Below are 17,427 nucleotides of genomic sequence, written 5' to 3'. Positions count from 1 at the left end.
TCATAAGCCCTTGATGGGATAACAAACCAAAAGCAGGATCCGCGATGAATCCGTTTTATTAATCCATGATGAAATCCTTCTGAAATTCTGATTGCAAAGCACAATGATAATAATTTGCAATTCATAAATTTGACAAAACACCAATGTTCAAAACCAATGTTTGAAACACACAGAACACATTGTTCTTACTCGACACACAATACTTAAACACATGCTGAGCCTTCCTCGATGTATTTGCCTTTCAAGTGTCTATATGATTGCATTACAGTATGAAGTGCATAAATCTGAGGAGGAGAAAATCAGTGTGAAACACCATGAAAAACACCCTATAGAACTCCCCATTCAACTGTAAAAGGGGTTGTGAACTTCACAAAACATGAACCTTTTTGGTGAAAACGAAGGCCCATCCATGCCGTGAAAGAGGCCACCACTTGTCTCCTTGATCGATTTTAATATATAGATTCTAATCTACATTCAGACAAATGATTATCTTTTTGCATGTTGTTCACTTAAGCTTAAGTGATAGTTACTAAGGTTAAAACTTATCTTTAAATATTTAATATAAAATTTCTGGGTAAAAAAGATGGAAAAAAAGACAATGGTCTACTTAATAAGCAATGTACCTTACTTAAACAAGATATATGGGTTTGAATGTAGTTATTTTGTAGAAATGGACAATAAAAATCAGAAAACTGTGAAATTTTTTTATATGCTATTTTAAAACCAAATATATTCTATTAGACTCATTATCATCAAATTCAACTCAGGTTCATCACCTTTTGAGCAACAGCTATATATATATCGTTTTGGTTTTTTGTGATTATTTAAGGGTTTCTGATGGTTTTTAATGTTTTTGATTTTCTGATTTTTTCCTCTCCTGAGTGTACACCTGCTACGAATATTCATCTTCAGGGAGCACCAGTTTAGAGAGAGTTTCTTACTAGCCCACATGTTCACACACACAGAAATTAGAACACATGGATCACATCTCATGTAGAAATCCAAAGACAACCACCAACAAAGTCAAACCACGACCCAGAATAGAACCGACCTCTTTTACAATCCCCACAAAAATTTCCGTCTCGCATGCAACGAGATGCACATTCAAAGAAACCAAAGTGACACCAACACTCATCGGCATCACTCAAAACGGGCCAGGAATAGAACTATAGCTAAGCCTCGGCACTTAATCCCCTCATTCTAGCTCGGATAGTATCAGACCCTGACGTCAGGGCAGATCGTCCGGTAGCGAGGATATTCATACCGTCCAGTGCCGTGCCAGTCGGCTGCGCTGGCACGGCATGCCTTACGATCCGCAGTGCGGTCAGGGGTGTCCGTAGTGCAGCCTTTTTGCCCTATCTCCGTTTCCGCTGGCTGCGGAGGACGGTCTCAGGCGCCGGATGCGGTGATGGGGGATTCGTGTGTCGCGCTACTGCTTTTACTTTTTTTCGCCTTTAGTTGTTTTCGGGCAGCGTGGTAGCCGTGGCAGCTTGGCTGTAGGTTTGTGGTCACGTGCCGGCAAAAAATTATTTTATCCGTGTCAGATGTTGGCGGAAATGACGCGCGATTCAGCGCGGGGAATGGTTAGTAACTCCAGTTCGTGTGGGAAATGCGGAGTGAAGGTGTGTGGGTCGCGGCGCACGGTAGGCGCAAGTAGTTATACTTTGTGGGCATGTGATCAGTCGAGGTTGGTCATGGACGGCACTGAGACGACGAATGGTTCAGTGACGGGTATTGCTGCAGCCGCGGCAGTCACTCGAAGGGTGTGCCTGTGCGTTGCAAGTCCAGGAATTTAGCAGCTGCTGTTGGGGGGAGGCGAGCGAGTGGTATCGATTACTCTGCAGTCGTAAGACATGGGCCAGTGAGGACACGATAGAACGTCCCCCTACCAGGTATTTGTTTTGCGTTTCATCCAATCGTGGATGTCGTGTAGCTTTATGAATCAAATTTGATATGCCCGCCAGCCCGCCCGGATGAATCGGGTGCTCAGCCACAACGGTCGGAGCGAGTCAAGCAGTGGTAGAGTGGAGTTCGGAGCCAGCGCAAGAAGTCGGAGAACCAGGTGAAAGCGCAGGGATGTAGAAGAGTCGCGAGGGCCAAAACTGACATTCCATTTTCTATGCCCCTTGGATACCCCAAAAGTGGCGTTCAGTCGTCAAGAATCGAGCCCTGGCTACCAATGCTAACCCCTCCCAAGTTCCTCCTGCCCAGCTTATGGATCGATTTAGTTTTTCTGTGGAGATTTATTCTGCCCAGCTCTCTGACCGCCCGCTGCCCAGACTGGATGAAATCCCGCGGTGGAATCCAACTACGAGGAGGTGCTTCCGTAGCGGGCGAGCGGAGCCATTCAGTTTACTGTAGCCATGTGAGTTACGGCTAGCAGTTGACGGATGTTGGATATGCTGTAAAGGGGAACGAACGATGCCCGTCCCCAGATTCTCTCGCATGGATGAATCCCCGCAAGTCGATTAGGAGTGCCCCTGAAGTTTCTTGCGGGGAGCTGCCGCGGCGGACTGCTGGCTTGGGGTACGGCAGTTGAGTTTGATCTGGTTGCATCTTATTGGTTCCGCGTCGAAGTTGCGATTGATTGCGAGATGCGGTGCTGGGATGGTGTGGCCTGGTGGTTTGCGAGCTCACGGGATGGACGTGCTGGGTGGATTGAACGGAGTGTACAGTCGGTGAGTGTGCCGTGTGGGTGTCGATGCGAAGGGATCGGAATAAGGAGTATTGCTCCTGCACCAGGCAGGTGGTGTTTGGTGCTTCGTCTCTGTATGGTTTAGGTGTTCTTTGGCGCAGACAGAAGCCAGCGGCACTTTCAGCGAGCTAGACTAGACTACTCCCGGTTTCCTCTGACTTCTGTTCTGATTGATCTGATTGGAGCTGGTCGGGGTAGAATTCAGGGCACAGGTGATCCGGCGACGGAGGAATTATAGTTTTCTCAGGGTCCGGTACCTCTGTTCACGCTTGCGATGGAGGCACGAGAGAGGTAGTAGTGTGTTACTGTGCACACAGGGATGCGGTGGGTTCGCATTGGATTACTTCGGGGCTTTCCAGTATCTCCAAGTATGTCCAAAGCAGAGCACCGAAAGGCGGTTACAGTAAGTGGCATTGTTTGATCCAAGGTAGACCAAGGACTTCGTCTGAATACGTCGTCTATATATCTCCGTTGCACTAATATGATGATCCTAAACCTCTTGTGATCTTTTGCCGCATACCAAACTTGATACGTCTCACTTGTCATTGGAGTTCGTTTATGAGCATTGGATTCGTGATGGTTCTGTCTGAACATAAACAATCTGCCTAGTATGGTATTTAAACAGCTTTTTCTCCTGTACGATGGGAATCTATCCTTATCTCATACTGCAGGCCAACAGAGCAAGCCTGTGCTTCAAGGATGATAGAGGAATCCATTAGAGTTAGTAATTATGGTAATTCAAGTCCAAGTGTTCAGGTAGAAGAGGGAATAAGAGCCAGGTTGATTGATCACGGGATTGACCACAGCATCAGTTTTCTCGCAAAGCCTCGATACCTAGCAAAACCGGTGGGGATGAGAACCAATTCAGGACTTCTGCACTAATCAGGTCTTTTCAACAGAATCGCCACGTTGCAGAAGTTAATTTCCAAATATAGACAAATCTCCTTAAGCCTTCAGGTCGCCACAGGCTGATTCGAACTACTAGTCTTCTTGTGTTGAGATATTTACAAGCGGGCTTGAATTTTAGTGGAATTAGGCTTCCAAAGATGAATATCATAGACGGCCTTGTGCCCGGCGGTCTTGGGCAACGAGCGGTGTTCGTGTGCAACCACGAGGCGAAGAACATCTACACCAATTCAGCATACCAGATGATGACCGGCGTGGATTCTGCGGAGGAATTGCTCAATCTGGGTTGGATCTCTTTTGTTCATCCCGAAGATTTGCCTGTAGGTTATCCGTGCCAACTATTCCTTCGGATCTGAATTTCTACTGCAGGCAATAGATAGAACTATGTGGAATGAATTCGGAAGCATGAAGTGCTTCTTTTCTTGGTTGATTGATGTGCACAGGCTGTGTGGGCTCTTGCGTTCGGACACTTCTCCTCTCCCGCCGATTGCAATCGACAAATTCAATGCGAGTATCGCCTAATGCACAAGTATAAGAAGAATTCCTACATATGGGTGAACGTGCAATCAGTGGACATGACAGGCTGCCCTGGACTTGGCAGGTATGCATGCCCACACTCCTGTATGTGAGGCTTCTTCCGAGTTTTCACAAGCCAGAACACGCTATTGTGATGTTCATTGGAATGATTTCTTTTTAATGTCTACTAACGTGGAGCAATTTGGATTACGATTGTGTAGTTTTGTGGGGATTTTGGAAGACATTTCTTGGAAGAAAGAAGCGGAAGAGTCTCTTCGGCGCAGCGAGGAGCGCTACGTGCTTGCGGTGCGGGGCTCCAATGACGGTCTATGGGATTGGGACATGGTCACTAACCAGGTGTTTTACTCTCAGCGTTATAAGCACATGTTAGGACTTGGCGCTACGGAAGTCGACGATTCTTTTGGAGTTTTTGAATCCCGATTGCATCCCAATCACCACGGTCAGTGCTCAAACCTTTTTGCTTTGTTTGCATTCTCGGCAGCCAACTCTCATACGCATGGTTTTGTTAGTACGAGAAAATCTTTTCAACGGATACTGAGGCTTTGTAAGCGTTGATCTCAAGAGAGGTTTGTTTGAGTCATCCTCCAGATTCTGTGTTGGCGACCATGAAAGACTATCTGGCAACGAAGAGTGCCGAGTCTCCCCCATTCGACGTGGAAACTCTCCTGCAGACGGGGGATGGGAGCTACAAGTGGTTTCGTGTCCGTGGTCAGGCTCTCTGGAATAAAGATGGCAAACCGGCCAGAATGGCTGGGTCTATTACGGATATCACGGAGAGGAGGAATTGGGAAGAGGAGCAAGCTCGACTGATTGCGAATCTCGCCATTGCTCGTGACAAAGCAGAGAAAGCGGCTAAAGCAAGATCCGAGTTCCTCGCTGTGAGGATCAAACTAAACTCATTTGTTTACGATGACAGTTCTAAATGTTTTGGTTTCTATAAACTCTTCATGTGTAACCTAATTTGTGTGATGTGCTCTATTGTGCGTTGAACATCAGATTATGAGCCACGAGATCAGAACACCGTTGAATGGAGTCATCGGCATGGCTTCAGTTCTCCTGGAAACAGCTCCCACTCCTGAGCAACAGGAATGCCTTGAAACCATAAGAACCTCCGGGGAGTGCCTGTTGTCGATCATCAACGACATCTTGGATTTCTCCAAAATTGACGCCGGGAAATTGACCATCAGTCCAGTGCATTGTAATTTGCGCAACGTGGTTGAAGACGTGGGAAGCATGCTCGCTCTTAGGGCGGAGCCTAAGGGAGTGGAGATGGTGGTTCGATACCGTCCTGCTTTGTCTGCGGTCTTCGTGGATGCCGTTCGGCTTCGGCAGGTCCTTATAAACCTCGTGGGAAACGCATGCAAGTTTACCCACATGGGCTACATCGCTGTCGATGTGTCTCTCGTATGCGAGAAATGCCACCAGGAACTAGACACGGGAGACGTGAACTGCTCCCACTGCGGCGCCACTCCCTCCTCCGCCATGAATGCAGTGAATTTTCCCGTGGCAAATCCGGTTGGGGAAGCAGCTTCTGCACTGGATACCAAGATTAAGGACGGACACTGGGGCCCTGATGACTCTGAGCCCGTTTTTGTGCACAACCCAGAGGACGGGCAGCGAAGAAACCGTGCTGTCCAGAACATCCGAGCTCAAATTACCCTCTGCGAATCGTATAAAGGTCTTAAAATTGATAAGGTCAACAAGACGGACATATTTGCGGAAGGCATCGGGAAGGAAGTGATGTCGGATCCCATTACGAAGGACTCCCAAGTGAAGCCACCTGTTTTCGCGAGCCATAATAAGAGGAAGAGACTATATGGGAGCATGGGGGATGAGAAAGGGCGGTGCAGCAATGAGAAGTCGGTTGATGCAGCCGAATTGTGTCCGCAGAATCCTTGCTGCTGCACTAGGGCGGCCGGAAAGAACTTAACGGAGATGAGTTCCACCTCAACTGGTGCCACGACCGCTCGCAGCGATGCGCATGATGACGAGGAAGCGAACTCGGCAAACTCTGACCGACCCCGAACAGTTCGTTGGTTTAGGTTCTCGGTGATCGACACAGGCATTGGGTAAGCTTCTACTCTTGTGTAGTAGGTTTGGATTCGCGTGCAGGAAGCTTGTTTCCTTGGTCGTAGTCTTCGGAGACCCTTTCGAACAACGACTTACATGACAGAGAGATCACACTTGTGACATGTTGATGCAGCATTGCGGCGACCGAACTGGACATGCTGTTTGAGAAGTTCACTCAATGCAGCACTTCAACGACGAGTACCTACGGCGGCACAGGTCTTGGCTTGGCAGTTTCGAAACGACTTGTAAGAATCCTGAGCTGACTGCTTTTGATCCCAAATGGATTGAATGTACATTCTGTTTTTGTATTATGGAATCTGGCTGTGTTTCTTATATGGTGTGGAAATCAACAAGGTGGAGCTCATGGGAGGTAGTATCGGTGTCGAAAGCGAGGAAGGCAAAGGCTCCAAGTTTACATTCACCTTACCTCTTGAGTTGGACCCTTCCTCCGAGCAAGGAGACAAACCTCCTACGACCTCCAATACCACGGAGGCCACTGCAAACGATGCTGAAATCGACAAGCAAAGGAGGCGTGTGCTGGTGGTCGACAACCATGAAATGACCAAGGAAGCCGTATGTGACCAGATACGCGCGTGGGGATTGGACGCTAAGGCATGCAGCAATGTCGACGAGGCTCTCGGAGCTCTGAAACATTCAGTTTCCATTCGACAGCCTTTCCAAGGTAAGTTAATTTATCGATTAAATTATCCATATCTCTGGGCTCGAGTGTTGACCATGGATTGACATAATATCATTTTTCTGCAGTTGCTATTGTAGAGCGATCAGTAGTGGAGCTTTTCGGAAACGAGATGAAGAAAGCTGCGTCAACAAACACGCTTGAAATCAAGCCACTGGCGGTCGTCATGCTGGGTCGGGTAGGGCACAGTCTTCCGTCGCAGCGACTTCTGGCCGACCTTGGGTGCTGTGCGTGCTTCAGTCGCCCCCCTCGACAAGCCTACCTCCGAGATGCTTTGTCCGTGGCCTTCTCTGGAGGAGGTGAATGTATCCGAATGAAACCGGATTTTACTCTTGACATGATGCGATCTGCGCCTCTGGGCTTGAGACGACTCTCGCCAACTAAATCCAGCGGCGGGCTCCTCGAAGTTGCTTCAAAGAACAAAAACAGCGTGGACCAGCAGTTGGACGCTGTTACAGAAGGCAGCCCTTCTTCAGAATCTACCGTCCTGATGGAAGACCAACCAATTATCCGGAATCCTAATATTCTCATTGTGGTAAGCGACCACATCCTACTCCATATCTTACTAGTCAATCCTGTTAATTCTTTTGCGACATCGTCTGCCGAGTAATGTGATGTCGTTTTCTTACGATTCCATTCCTGTCTCCGATGAGCGTCAGATCTCTTTTTTGTGCAGGAGGACAATAAAGTGAACCAAATGGTTGCCCAGCGACTGCTCAACAATTTGAGGTGCACCTCGGACGTAGCGTGCAATGGTGTCGAGGCCATTACTTTGCTGGAGCGCTCAAATGAATATGATATCATTTTCATGGACTGTCATATGCCTGTATGTGACAATTTTGCTACTTCACTCCAGCCGTGACGATTTTTTAATTGCATCATTCCTCATTCGTAGTTTCGATCTGTTCTGTTATGGACTTGTGTGCAGCTAATACCTCCCTCAGTAGAAGTATTTACTGCATATCTCCCGATGCAAGTCTGTTTTCAGTTTTTTCTTTAGTTTGGCTATTTCTTGGAGACCCAACTGTTAGTTTGTTTACATAGTCATCAGTTTATCTCACCTGAGCGTAGTAAAGCCTTGAGCAAATTCAAGCTCTACTTGTGGGTGTAGAGCTTCAAGTAGGAAACAAAGCTTGATGTATATTGTCGATGGATTCTAATGAAACGAACTGGGTTGAGTGGCGCGGCAGATTATGGATGGCTTCGAGACGGCACGGCTAGTGCGGCAGAAGGATTGCATCTCGCATACTATCCCTATAGTGGCACTCACTGCAGCCACATCCGAAGGAGAGGTGGAGAAGTGCATGGCAGCAGGAATGGACGACTACATCAGCAAACCTGTGACCAAAGGAATCCTGCAAAGAGCATTGGAGAAGTGGGTTGGAAAAAAGTCCAGATGGGTGTAATAGCTTGAGCCTATTGTGCTCTCTAGGCATTCATCGATTCGTCAAAATAGAGGAGTGAAGTCCTCAGGCACAATTGTGCCTGTTTCTCGAGCTGGAAATTTGCCTCGAGCGGCTGTTTCTAACAACAGCAACAAAATCTCCTCCTGTCTCCGCAATCACTCTCAGGCTCTTCCCACACACAATCAAGGTCACAGAACTCTGCCTGGAATTCGCGAGTTTGAGACACAATTGTTCGCACATGGACATGAAGGTGCTCTGTGGCACAACTTCGTGAAACTTTTGAGGGACAGTGGATATGTCTCACAAGATGTCGATATTCTTCTCCCTTTTCTGCCTTAGATTGGCAGGATTGGTTTTATATTGATATAAGTCTTAGGAAGAAGCTTGTATTTTGTTGACTTGGCGTAAGCCACTCACAGATTATTCTACCTTTTAAAAGTTCGCGACATCGTCTTTGATAACTAATCGTGTCGCAAAAGCCTGATTGAGCGCTAGGATAACTGCCCACTTTACGTTTGAATCCATGTGTTATTCGAACACTATCTATTGTTAGGAACGTGGAAGAGAATCACAGGATTGTTATCTCCACAAGGAATTCTTTCTGCAAAATGATTTAGCTGCATGTATTCACAATGATTTCAGACATGAGAAAACAGCGAACTCAATACACCATCTCTCATGACTATGTAGGCATGTAACATATACTTTTTCTTATTGCACCCGTAGTGTTTGTGTATGAAGTATCGAAATGGTTCTCATGATTTGAGATCTTGAAGAATTGGGAAGTAGGACTTTTGGAACACTTTCCCTTGTAAGCTTAAGTAGGACGAAATCTAATCTGAACTTCCCTTGAAAAATTAAACTGAAAGAAGAGAAATAAGTTGTAAGAATATTAAAAGTTTTGAGATTTGAAGCCTAATACGAATTCAGCTTCGAGTAGACTTCTGCAGTTGCGCACAGGAGGAAAATAATAAAATTACGATCCGTCCGATGGGTGTAAAAGCTTGAGCCTATTGTGTTGCTGTGCTCAAGCCTCAGGTTTGTGTCCAAGTTAGGCTACTAGATCACAAAGAGCTAGTTTATATTGCAGTAAGGAAAACAATGCCACAAAGCCAAAAACACGTATACATTTCCTCTATCTAGACCCTGAACTAACTGATGGCAAAATTCAACACCGGCTTGACAGATGCATCACTCTCTTCACGACTCTTCTCTGGTAACCATCGCCGAACCTCCACAGCCTCCACTACAAAGTCCCCTTGACAGAGTGGACTTGACAAATCTATACCCTCCCTCTTCGGAATGAAATGAATCAGCAACAGTGTCTGGTCAAACGAAAGGAATACATCAACAACATAATCTTTTGATAAATGGGAAAGAATATTGAAACCAAGCAATGAATTAGTATAGGAAAGATCTATCTGCATGCAGAGCAGGTAAAGGAGAAAATGAAACTTTCATTGATCCAGTGTAACCTACGAGGCGCACATACAGAGCAAGCTTAGACACAAAAGAGTAATTCCGCCTTCAGAGTTCACAGTTTACCTTGGCAACACTACCACACAGACGGTTCATAGCTTGCATTTCAGTCCATGTCTTCATCCTTTCCTCGTGTCCTTCTACCATCACTATGACGGCATAACTGCCAAAAGTGACACGGCAAGACGCTTAGTCTTTAGAGAATCATGTATGCAATGAGTGCAAAATGTGACGCTCAACTCAACCGAATACAAGATCAATATAGAGAGGAATGATGGGAACGAGTTTATTTAAACTATAACGCCCTTCTGTCACTCACTCTGAGTGGACTAGAGCAGGATGATGACGGTAAGCCATGAAGTCTGCACCATATTGAATGCCAGAACGCACTACCCACTGTTTAGCACGTAAATGGGCGTAGGCTATGTAAAGTTGCCCAAATTCTGGCTTGCTAGCTTGCATGCACCTCCAGACTTCTTCCTTAGAGAGAACCACACGCCCCTGCAAAACAAGAGCTAGATAAATAAGTCATCAAAGCTACGGAACCCTGGTGGTAAATCCTTGGCCGCAAACAAAACGATATCAGATAGGACTGAAGAATCTAGACATTACGGTTCTTAGTTTTCAGTTAAAGATACTCTTGATAAATGCCAGGGGTTGCAAAAACAAACCTCGGGTATCTGCCTGCAAATACATATGCACTCTAACTCAGAAGTAAGAAAGAAAGCCTCCTCCAATCCCAGTTGGAACATTCGCACATCCTCAAGTTCAGCGTTCACTTCAAGCAACCTAGGCGCGCCTTCATGCCAGGTTCAAAACAATAATTACAATTATCCCCACCAATGCTTCTCAAAATTGCCACAGGTCCTTAGAACCGTACACATATCCCTATTAAATGCGGAGCACTAAAAACTAATTCTTATGACACAATTTACACAAGGAGTGACGATAAGAAAAAGCATGTAGTTCGTGACAAGAAGGACGTATTTCTTACGAGTAGCAGTTGTTGGAACAGAGTCCTGTGGTGAGGTAGCACAGTATATTGGTTTGCCGAAGCATGCGCGATTGAGGATTTGCGCTTTGGCAAAATCGATACTCAAAATTACGGATGAATGGACGAGGAGACCTTCTACAGACTTCCACTCCCGCAACTCTTTATATAAACTGGAGATGGGCTCCTCCAAGGCAACTGCAGCTGCCTCTCGGGACTTCCATCTCACACCCAACTTCATCTTTCTTAATAAAAAGCTTGCCCTACATTTCTTTTTGCTCCTGATCCTCTCTAGAGTCTCATCCTGCGCATCAAATGTTCAGGTTTTAATAAATTAGAAGGGATACTACTACTCATCGACTTACAGATTTTACAAATTTTCAAACTGTACAGCCATTTTACAAGCAATGCGATGATGGAGCTCAAGCATTGTGACCTGCCAATGCAGCCCAGGCACCCGCTATGTTTCAGGAAAACCTAATTGAAAATCTTACCCTATTTCATATCAGCTCTGGGTATTCTCGGATGGGAGTGCGCCTTGAGACACTCCTGCAACCTGAAGCTCTCGCTCCTGCCTGAGTCTTTCCCTCTGAGTCACAAAAACCAAATTCAGGAATTACACACCCACAAACGCGCAACTGGTCACACTTCAGGAAATTAAAACGAAAGCATAAACATGAGCCGGATTTTGAGAAAGACGAGCGCATCGACACTAACCCGGCGGGCCCAGTACGGGAGGTCGCAAACAAAGTCGTAAATAGGACCCAAACTCAGGCAAAGCACACCATTCAGCGCCACGAAGGTGATGGTGGTCTGCAAGGGTCGTCTGGTGAAAGGCATTCTCGATGCTCCACTAACCAAATCTATCACTGCAGATCGTCACAGCCACAACACGCACGGCAGTCAACAACAAAACTCTCGGAGAAACACACAAGTCAAGGTTCAGGATTTTAGGGTCCGTCAATTTAGGTGTTGGGAACTGAGAACGGAGCGAGCTCACGGGAACTTCGAGAGAGACATCTACTGTGGCCTTGTTTCGGAGACTACTGCTTCCCCCAAGGGTCAGCCTAGAAACCCATTTCTCTGGTACATTACTGAACTACACTGTAAGTGTTGATTCATTGCAATCTGGTATCCTCTGCTGTTTCCGTGAAGAGTGGAGCATTGTCTGAGTGAAGGAACTGAAATTTGAAGCCATGGAGTCAACGCTGACGAGAGCTTGGGCTGCTACCAGCTTTAGTGCGCTGAAAACCGCATCAGTGAGTGCGTCCCCGCGAATGCTGAGTTCCACCGCATTTTTTCTTGGAACTTCAGTGAAGCTTAATGGAGGTACGTGGGTTTTTTTAGATTTTTTTCTCGTCTGCTTGTGTCTACTTGTCAGATGTACATGTGTTGATGTAATGTCCTGGTCTGTAATCTCAGACTTGACCGATGAGGTATTCCTGCATTTCACAGTCTTGGCGAGACTCAACCCTTGTGTATTTTAATACTGAGGGAGAGAAAAAGACAGTGTATTGATCAAAGAAACTTGAGATAGAATTCGGTTACCTCGTAATGGGTTGTGGTTTTAGTTTGTAATTGACTAGTAATTGTGTTGTTTAGGGTTGTCTTCGTGGCAGGCGGGATCTCAATGTCGAGGTATCCCCTGTCCCAAGAGACTCAATCAGAGGCTGCAGGTATCAGCAGCAATCAAAGAAGTGACGGGATCCTTAATGAAGGGCGAGGGTCTAAAATTTGGCGTGGTACGGTTTCTCGTCTGAAACCCAGAAAATAGTTTTTTTAGATTTTTTCTATTTTCTGGGTTTAGTTGGTATAATTCAGAAGTAGACAACCAGCATTTTTGTGACGGCTGTACGGTCTAACTCTGGGGAATTATGTGTAGGTTGTGGGTCGCTTCAATGAAGTCATAACTAGGCCTCTACTTGCGGGAGCTCTGGATGCGTTCCATAGATATCAAGTGCGAGAAGAGGATATCGACGTACGTTTTCTTCCCTCAGCTCTTTGTTAAGTGCACCTCAGTGACTATCTGAACTTCCATTCTTGGAGATGTTGATCAAAATTAATCAAAATTTAATTCGAGAAATTGGGGACTATTAGTGGCATTCTATAAGCTTCTTGTGGTAAGAGAAAATATCTTGAAGCATAGCACTCGTAGGCACAAATACACAGTGATCTTGAGCAGGTTTTGTGCACCTTGTAATAATTTATTAGCACAGAAGGTGACTTCAGAAGGTAAGAGTACTAGAAGGATCTTCACGTGCAATTTTTCTCTCTTTGGTGCCTGAAAGCCTAGCCCTTTGCTGTGTTTGAGGAACACACAATACCAGGATATTAACTCTCCTGAATATAATTCTAATGCAGGTGATCTGGGTGCCTGGAAGCTTTGAAATTCCGGTGGTTGCCCAACAGCTCGCACTGTCGAAGAAGTACCATTCAATTTTGTGTATCGGAGCTGTGGTAAGCTACAGCCACTTGCTTTGGAATTCGATCAATAATGTGCTTGAGCACATGGATAGGCCAATCGTTACGTATCTGAAACGTTTTATGGTCGGTCTATTGCGCAGGTAAGGGGTGCCACCACTCATTATGATGCTGTCGCTAACTCCGCTGCCTCGGGAATTATGTCGGCTAGTTTGAAGTCAAGTAAGTACCTCTTGGAATCCAAATAGTCGTCAAGTGATTGCTATACTCTAATGGCTTAGAACATATGGTATGTGGTGTAAATTGAATGAGTTCTTTTTCGAAACAGCTGTTTAGGAATCTGGTCTACGCAGTTATTTCTGTATGTGATCTGCAACTCTACATTGGTTTTAAATCCCTATGTTCACTGCAGGATGTTGATGATTCCAGTTCGTTCTCATGATATGTGGCTTTCGTGGCTGCAGATGTACCCTGCATATTTGGTGTTCTCACAACTGAGAACATGGAGCAGGTACTCTGCTTTTTTAACTGCCTGTTTGTATTACATTTGAGTTTCTCATACTCAGTACTTACAAGTTTCTCTTGTGCAGGCCATTGATAGAGCGGGTGGGAAGGCAGGCAATAAGGGAGCTGAGGCTGCTATTACCGCGGTAAGTGCGTTAAGATTTTGTGCTAAGATTTATTTTATGTAGTTGGTGTGATTTGTGACCTTCAAACAGCGTATATGTAATAAATGGAGATTTAATATTTTCTTTTACTCTGCAGCTTGAAATGGCATCCCTTTTCCAGCATCATCTAGGTGGCGGAATTAGTGATTAAGTATTAAGATTCAGCAAAAGAGGAAATCCAGAGTTTTGTCCGAGTTGCCAAAGTAGATTTTTCTTTTCTTTTCTTTTCTTTTCAATGAGTTTGTACGAAGAGGATATCTTCGTCACTTGAAACAGTATTTTTTCTCATAATTCCATGAAAGCTTGATCCTCGGGAAGTTACCACTATCTATCATGAGATGCACTTGAGATTGAGGTGACTTTTCTACATGCATCAATTCTTTATTTACCAACAAATCTCCAATGAAGTATGAGCAACGCACGTCAAGCCCGCTACAAACACAGCATGATCCAGCCCATTCAATGGATCATGAACTCAACACTCTGCGTGAACCACAGGTTACTCGATTAACGTCTGTCGGGAAGGTCTCTCATTAGAGTTTATGTGACGTGCGAATACAGAGAACTAAAAAAAATCTCATCAACTGGATGAAGCTGCTAGCGTCACGATAATCCAGAGACGCCATCTTGGCACAAGGGTTTCCTACAATTCCATTTACAGAAATATGCCAACACCACCATGCTGCTTTGCTGTATCGATCCTTACATCACCTTGGGAATCTTCACCATTCTCTAGATTTCAGAGCCATAGCCGGATCTATAGAACCTAGTCCAATACAATAGAGAGGAAATTGTTGATTCATTCTAGCAAGCACATGCAAGCTTCAGGTGAACATATCATCTGCCGCTGTAGTTTCTGAAGATCTTCATCAATTATATATGATCCCTAAACTATAGTTGTCATTTGAACACTTGTCATAGTTGCCCCAGTTCTGCATGCAGGTGACCAAATCGATTCTGGCTTTCCGTTCATTACGACCTAATCCAGGAACTTTAGGGAGGAATCTATCCCAAATTCCTCCACGGAGTATAAATCCCGCATCCATGATCAATTGCTCACAACATCTCCCTTAGGGGCAGAACCTGAACCTGATCTCCAGTTCCACCATGATCTTGAATGCTGCTCCTGAGGTGGTTCGTGCTTTACCCTGCTTTCCAATCCCGAAGCGATGCACTCTATTCTCTTGCTGTAACAACAGGCGTACATGATAAGACATAACTTGCAGTAATATACTTCATTCTTGAAAACGAACTTTGGATTGTGGCACACATTTCCACTACGGGAAGACTCGTTAGAAATATTACTTGGTGTCATACAGGCGACCATGCATACTCCAGCGCTGCCGAAACCCATCAACACCCTCTATCCCGGAGGCTAGAATCATCCGTCTGTCACGCAAACGTTTGAATGTCAAATACTGTGAAATGTGAAAAACTGCACTGATACATTTTCCGAGTCGCGCAATTACAGCATAAACCCCTCCACATGAACTTTTAAATAGATAATAAAATCTCAAAAATAAGTTATAATCGATGCACCCCGTTCGTTCTGAAGAGCTAACCTTTCTAGAACCTCGGCCTCGGTTTTCAACTGCGCTAACCGCTCTCGAGCATCAGTCTCCGGCATGGTAAGTGCTAGTGTCTTCTCCGCATCTTGTATTCTTTTTCTTACCTCGGCATCCTGATGTGACAGCCCACCCATCCCAGATCATAATTATTGTAAAATCACTTCAAATGGTTCATGAACCTCCATAACATCGCTCCAAGCATACCCAGCAGAAAAAGTGAATTTAGGGTTTGGACTGTGCATCAAATTAATGAGAACCGTGTGTTCCATGATTAACTAAGTCCTCAATTGTCCTCAATCTGGGGGCATGAGAGAATCACCTGGAAATGACATACAGCTCTGAGGTGCTGCCAGCTCATAAAGCTCTAATTACGAAAATGCATAAGAAACAAGAGAACCCCCAGAGGTTGAAGAGAAGATGCCAGGGATTTCAAACGACCTTCACAGAGTTGCCAAGGGTTTAGGGTTTAAAATTTAGTGAATTATACAGAAGGTTTACCCTTTGTTCAGAACAGCGGCGATACAGAATGATGTGGTCCTGACAGAAAGGTTCGATATCATTCACATGAAGGCCTGCAGTTTACAAATTAATCAGAATTGCCCTCAAAAATTGCCAAATCCTGACAATTGCCTCAACCATTCATACAGAACCAAACTCTCGAGGAAAAACTTTCGACTGCCACGAGAAAAAAAGATTGATAGAAACTCAAAAAGTAACCCATACGAGTCCTTCATAAGAAATCCGCCCAACTTTACGAAATCTAGAGTCTCTGCCGATATCACGACAAAAATAACACCAAACATGAGTCCTCCCCGCCACCTCAAAGTTCGGAAGCGAGCAAGTTCAATGCAGAAGCGGGGCTTACAGTGGAAAAGACGACGAAGGGAGGAAGAGCAGGTTTCAATGCCGTCCAGAACATGCGATGCAAGCTCGGGTGGTATCATCGGCGAAGGAGGACCCATCATCAGATCGTCCCCTGTGAGGATTGTCTCTTCTGCCATCTTAGCCTCCCAACAGACCTCCTCTTCTCGACACCGCACTTTCAGAGTCGCCACTCAGTTCGTAAATCCTCTGTAGACCAACAGTGCGAGACCGCCATCACCAAATATGGAAGAGCAACAATCACAAAGCACTTACACATGCTGCAGAGCAGCGATGCGAGGAAATGGTGCTCGAACAAGCAACCGACGACCCGTGGTCGCCCACCAACGGACGATTCGAAATACGGTTGCAGGCACCGTGTTGCACATTGCTTAAAACTGAATTACTGACAGAGTCGTTTTTTTATCATCGATTATAAGTTTCAAAGTAAAGAGCTCCGCACCCGGATCAGTAAAGTCGCAAATAACAACAGTAGCTCCCGTGGCCTAATGGATATGGCATTTGACTTCTAATCAGGGGATTGTGGATTCGAGTTCTACTGGTAGTGCTTTAAACATATTGTTTCCAATAGTAATCGAAATCGAATTCGCTCAGCGGTCATTATACTGTGACTAAGCTTATCTATCTTTTGACTCCTTGTTCAGTATGACTACTAAAACGACCACTGCGCCAAACTTGGGCTTCATGCTCGCAACGGCTCGACGGGGCTGTCACCCTCTTGGGCATCCCATTCCAGGAAACACGGCGTGCTCGACCACGCAAAGAGAAGCAGTGATGACGAACCGTGCCAAGCGAGGAGAAGCAACTACAACAGCAAAGCGACGAAACGCAAGTAGACGCGAAAAGACATTCTGTACAAACAATTCACAGTTCATTGGCGCGGGGATTATTCAATGTAAGTTTCGAATGAAATTTAATCACATACTCTTACTCCCAAAGGTCTCAAACCCACTATCCCCTGATTAGAAGTCAGATGCCTTATCCATTAGGCCACGGGAGCTGGTGTTTTCCGAGCTCGGATTTACAGTTTTTACTCAAATCCATTTTAATTTAGCTTCGATTTTATTTAATTTAGTTTCAATTTAAGTTAATAAAAAAATTAAAATT

The 17,427-nt window shown here is 45.3% G+C and overlaps 4 protein-coding genes across 5 annotated transcripts; 2 read left to right on the top strand and 2 right to left on the bottom strand.

The window, feature by feature from the left end:
- Window positions 1–1,613: 1,613 nt before the first annotated feature.
- LOC112278532 (histidine kinase 5) lies at window positions 1,614–8,776 on the top strand. Of its 2 annotated transcripts, none has more exons than XR_016500978.1 (10): window positions 1,614–3,921; window positions 4,045–4,202; window positions 4,339–4,577; window positions 4,727–5,016; window positions 5,135–6,207; window positions 6,342–6,453; window positions 6,563–6,890; window positions 6,974–7,440; window positions 7,565–7,731; window positions 8,096–8,776. XR_016500978.1 is itself a non-coding variant. In XM_024512156.3 (10 exons), exons 1-10 carry the CDS (start codon window positions 3,742–3,744, stop codon window positions 8,309–8,311), a joined length of 3,213 nt encoding a protein of 1,070 aa, XP_024367924.1. In that variant the 5' UTR covers window positions 1,614–3,741; the 3' UTR covers window positions 8,312–8,776. The 2 variants fall into 2 exon arrangements, 1 of the variants encoding a protein (XP_024367924.1); XM_024512156.3 differs by having other exon boundaries at window positions 7,582–7,731.
- A 599-nt stretch (window positions 8,777–9,375) lies between these two features.
- Window positions 9,376–11,370, bottom strand: LOC112278533 (tRNA-splicing endonuclease subunit Sen2-1). The gene is made up of 6 exons (XM_024512157.2): window positions 11,276–11,370; window positions 10,785–11,085; window positions 10,462–10,589; window positions 10,110–10,291; window positions 9,857–9,953; window positions 9,376–9,636 (listed from the first exon to the last, which is right to left on the bottom strand). Exons 2-6 carry the CDS (start codon window positions 11,020–11,022, stop codon window positions 9,463–9,465), a joined length of 819 nt encoding a protein of 272 aa, XP_024367925.1. The 5' UTR covers window positions 11,023–11,085; window positions 11,276–11,370; the 3' UTR covers window positions 9,376–9,462.
- A 499-nt stretch (window positions 11,371–11,869) lies between these two features.
- On the top strand, window positions 11,870–14,191 carry LOC112278534 (uncharacterized). The gene is made up of 8 exons (XM_024512159.3): window positions 11,870–12,110; window positions 12,384–12,523; window positions 12,664–12,759; window positions 13,143–13,238; window positions 13,346–13,424; window positions 13,667–13,713; window positions 13,793–13,852; window positions 13,968–14,191. The coding sequence occupies exons 1-8, from the start codon at window positions 11,978–11,980 to the stop codon at window positions 14,019–14,021; spliced, it is 705 nt and encodes a 234-aa protein (XP_024367927.1). The 5' UTR covers window positions 11,870–11,977; the 3' UTR covers window positions 14,022–14,191.
- Window positions 14,192–14,385: 194 nt separating this feature from the next.
- Window positions 14,386–16,562, bottom strand: LOC112278535 (uncharacterized). The gene is made up of 5 exons (XM_073532069.2): window positions 16,304–16,562; window positions 15,937–16,010; window positions 15,433–15,551; window positions 15,176–15,259; window positions 14,386–15,057 (listed from the first exon to the last, which is right to left on the bottom strand). Exons 1-5 carry the CDS (start codon window positions 16,437–16,439, stop codon window positions 14,919–14,921), a joined length of 552 nt encoding a protein of 183 aa, XP_073388170.1. The 5' UTR covers window positions 16,440–16,562; the 3' UTR covers window positions 14,386–14,918.
- Window positions 16,563–17,427: the final 865 nt, after the last annotated feature.

Source organism: Physcomitrium patens, chromosome 25, assembly GCF_059467195.1.
Source record: "Physcomitrium patens ecotype Gransden chromosome 25, ASM5946719v1, whole genome shotgun sequence".
In the NCBI taxonomy this organism is placed as follows: Eukaryota; Viridiplantae; Streptophyta; class Bryopsida; order Funariales; family Funariaceae; genus Physcomitrium; species Physcomitrium patens.
This window is presented reverse-complemented; position numbering and strand designations above follow the sequence as displayed.

Excerpts from the sequence above, each read along its gene's own strand:
- LOC112278532 (XM_024512156.3), top strand. The coding sequence starts at position 3,742 with ATGAATATCATAGACGGCCTTGTGCCCGGCGGTCTTGGGCAACGAGCG. Across the intron at positions 6,891-6,973 it reads CATTCGACAGCCTTTCCAAG|TTGCTATTGTAGAGCGATCA; the intron begins GTAAGTTAATTT and ends ATTTTTCTGCAG. Across the intron at positions 7,732-8,095 it reads TCATGGACTGTCATATGCCT|ATTATGGATGGCTTCGAGAC; the intron begins GTATGTGACAAT and ends GTGGCGCGGCAG.
- LOC112278533 (XM_024512157.2), bottom strand. The coding sequence starts at position 11,022 with ATGAAGTTGGGTGTGAGATGGAAGTCCCGAGAGGCAGCTGCAGTTGCC. Across the intron at positions 10,292-10,461 it reads TTTGCAGGCAGATACCCGAG|GGGCGTGTGGTTCTCTCTAA; the intron begins GTTTGTTTTTGC and ends CTTGTTTTGCAG. Across the intron at positions 9,954-10,109 it reads CCTGCTCTAGTCCACTCAGA|TTATGCCGTCATAGTGATGG; the intron begins GTGAGTGACAGA and ends CACTTTTGGCAG.
- LOC112278534 (XM_024512159.3), top strand. The coding sequence starts at position 11,978 with ATGGAGTCAACGCTGACGAGAGCTTGGGCTGCTACCAGCTTTAGTGCG. Across the intron at positions 12,111-12,383 it reads TTCAGTGAAGCTTAATGGAG|GGTTGTCTTCGTGGCAGGCG; the intron begins GTACGTGGGTTT and ends TGTGTTGTTTAG. Across the intron at positions 12,524-12,663 it reads AGGGTCTAAAATTTGGCGTG|GTTGTGGGTCGCTTCAATGA; the intron begins GTACGGTTTCTC and ends AATTATGTGTAG.
- LOC112278535 (XM_073532069.2), bottom strand. The coding sequence starts at position 16,439 with ATGGCAGAAGAGACAATCCTCACAGGGGACGATCTGATGATGGGTCCT. Across the intron at positions 15,552-15,936 it reads GCCGCTGTTCTGAACAAAGG|GATGCCGAGGTAAGAAAAAG; the intron begins GTAAACCTTCTG and ends CTGTCACATCAG. Across the intron at positions 15,260-15,432 it reads GAGGCCGAGGTTCTAGAAAG|ACGGATGATTCTAGCCTCCG; the intron begins GTTAGCTCTTCA and ends TTTGCGTGACAG.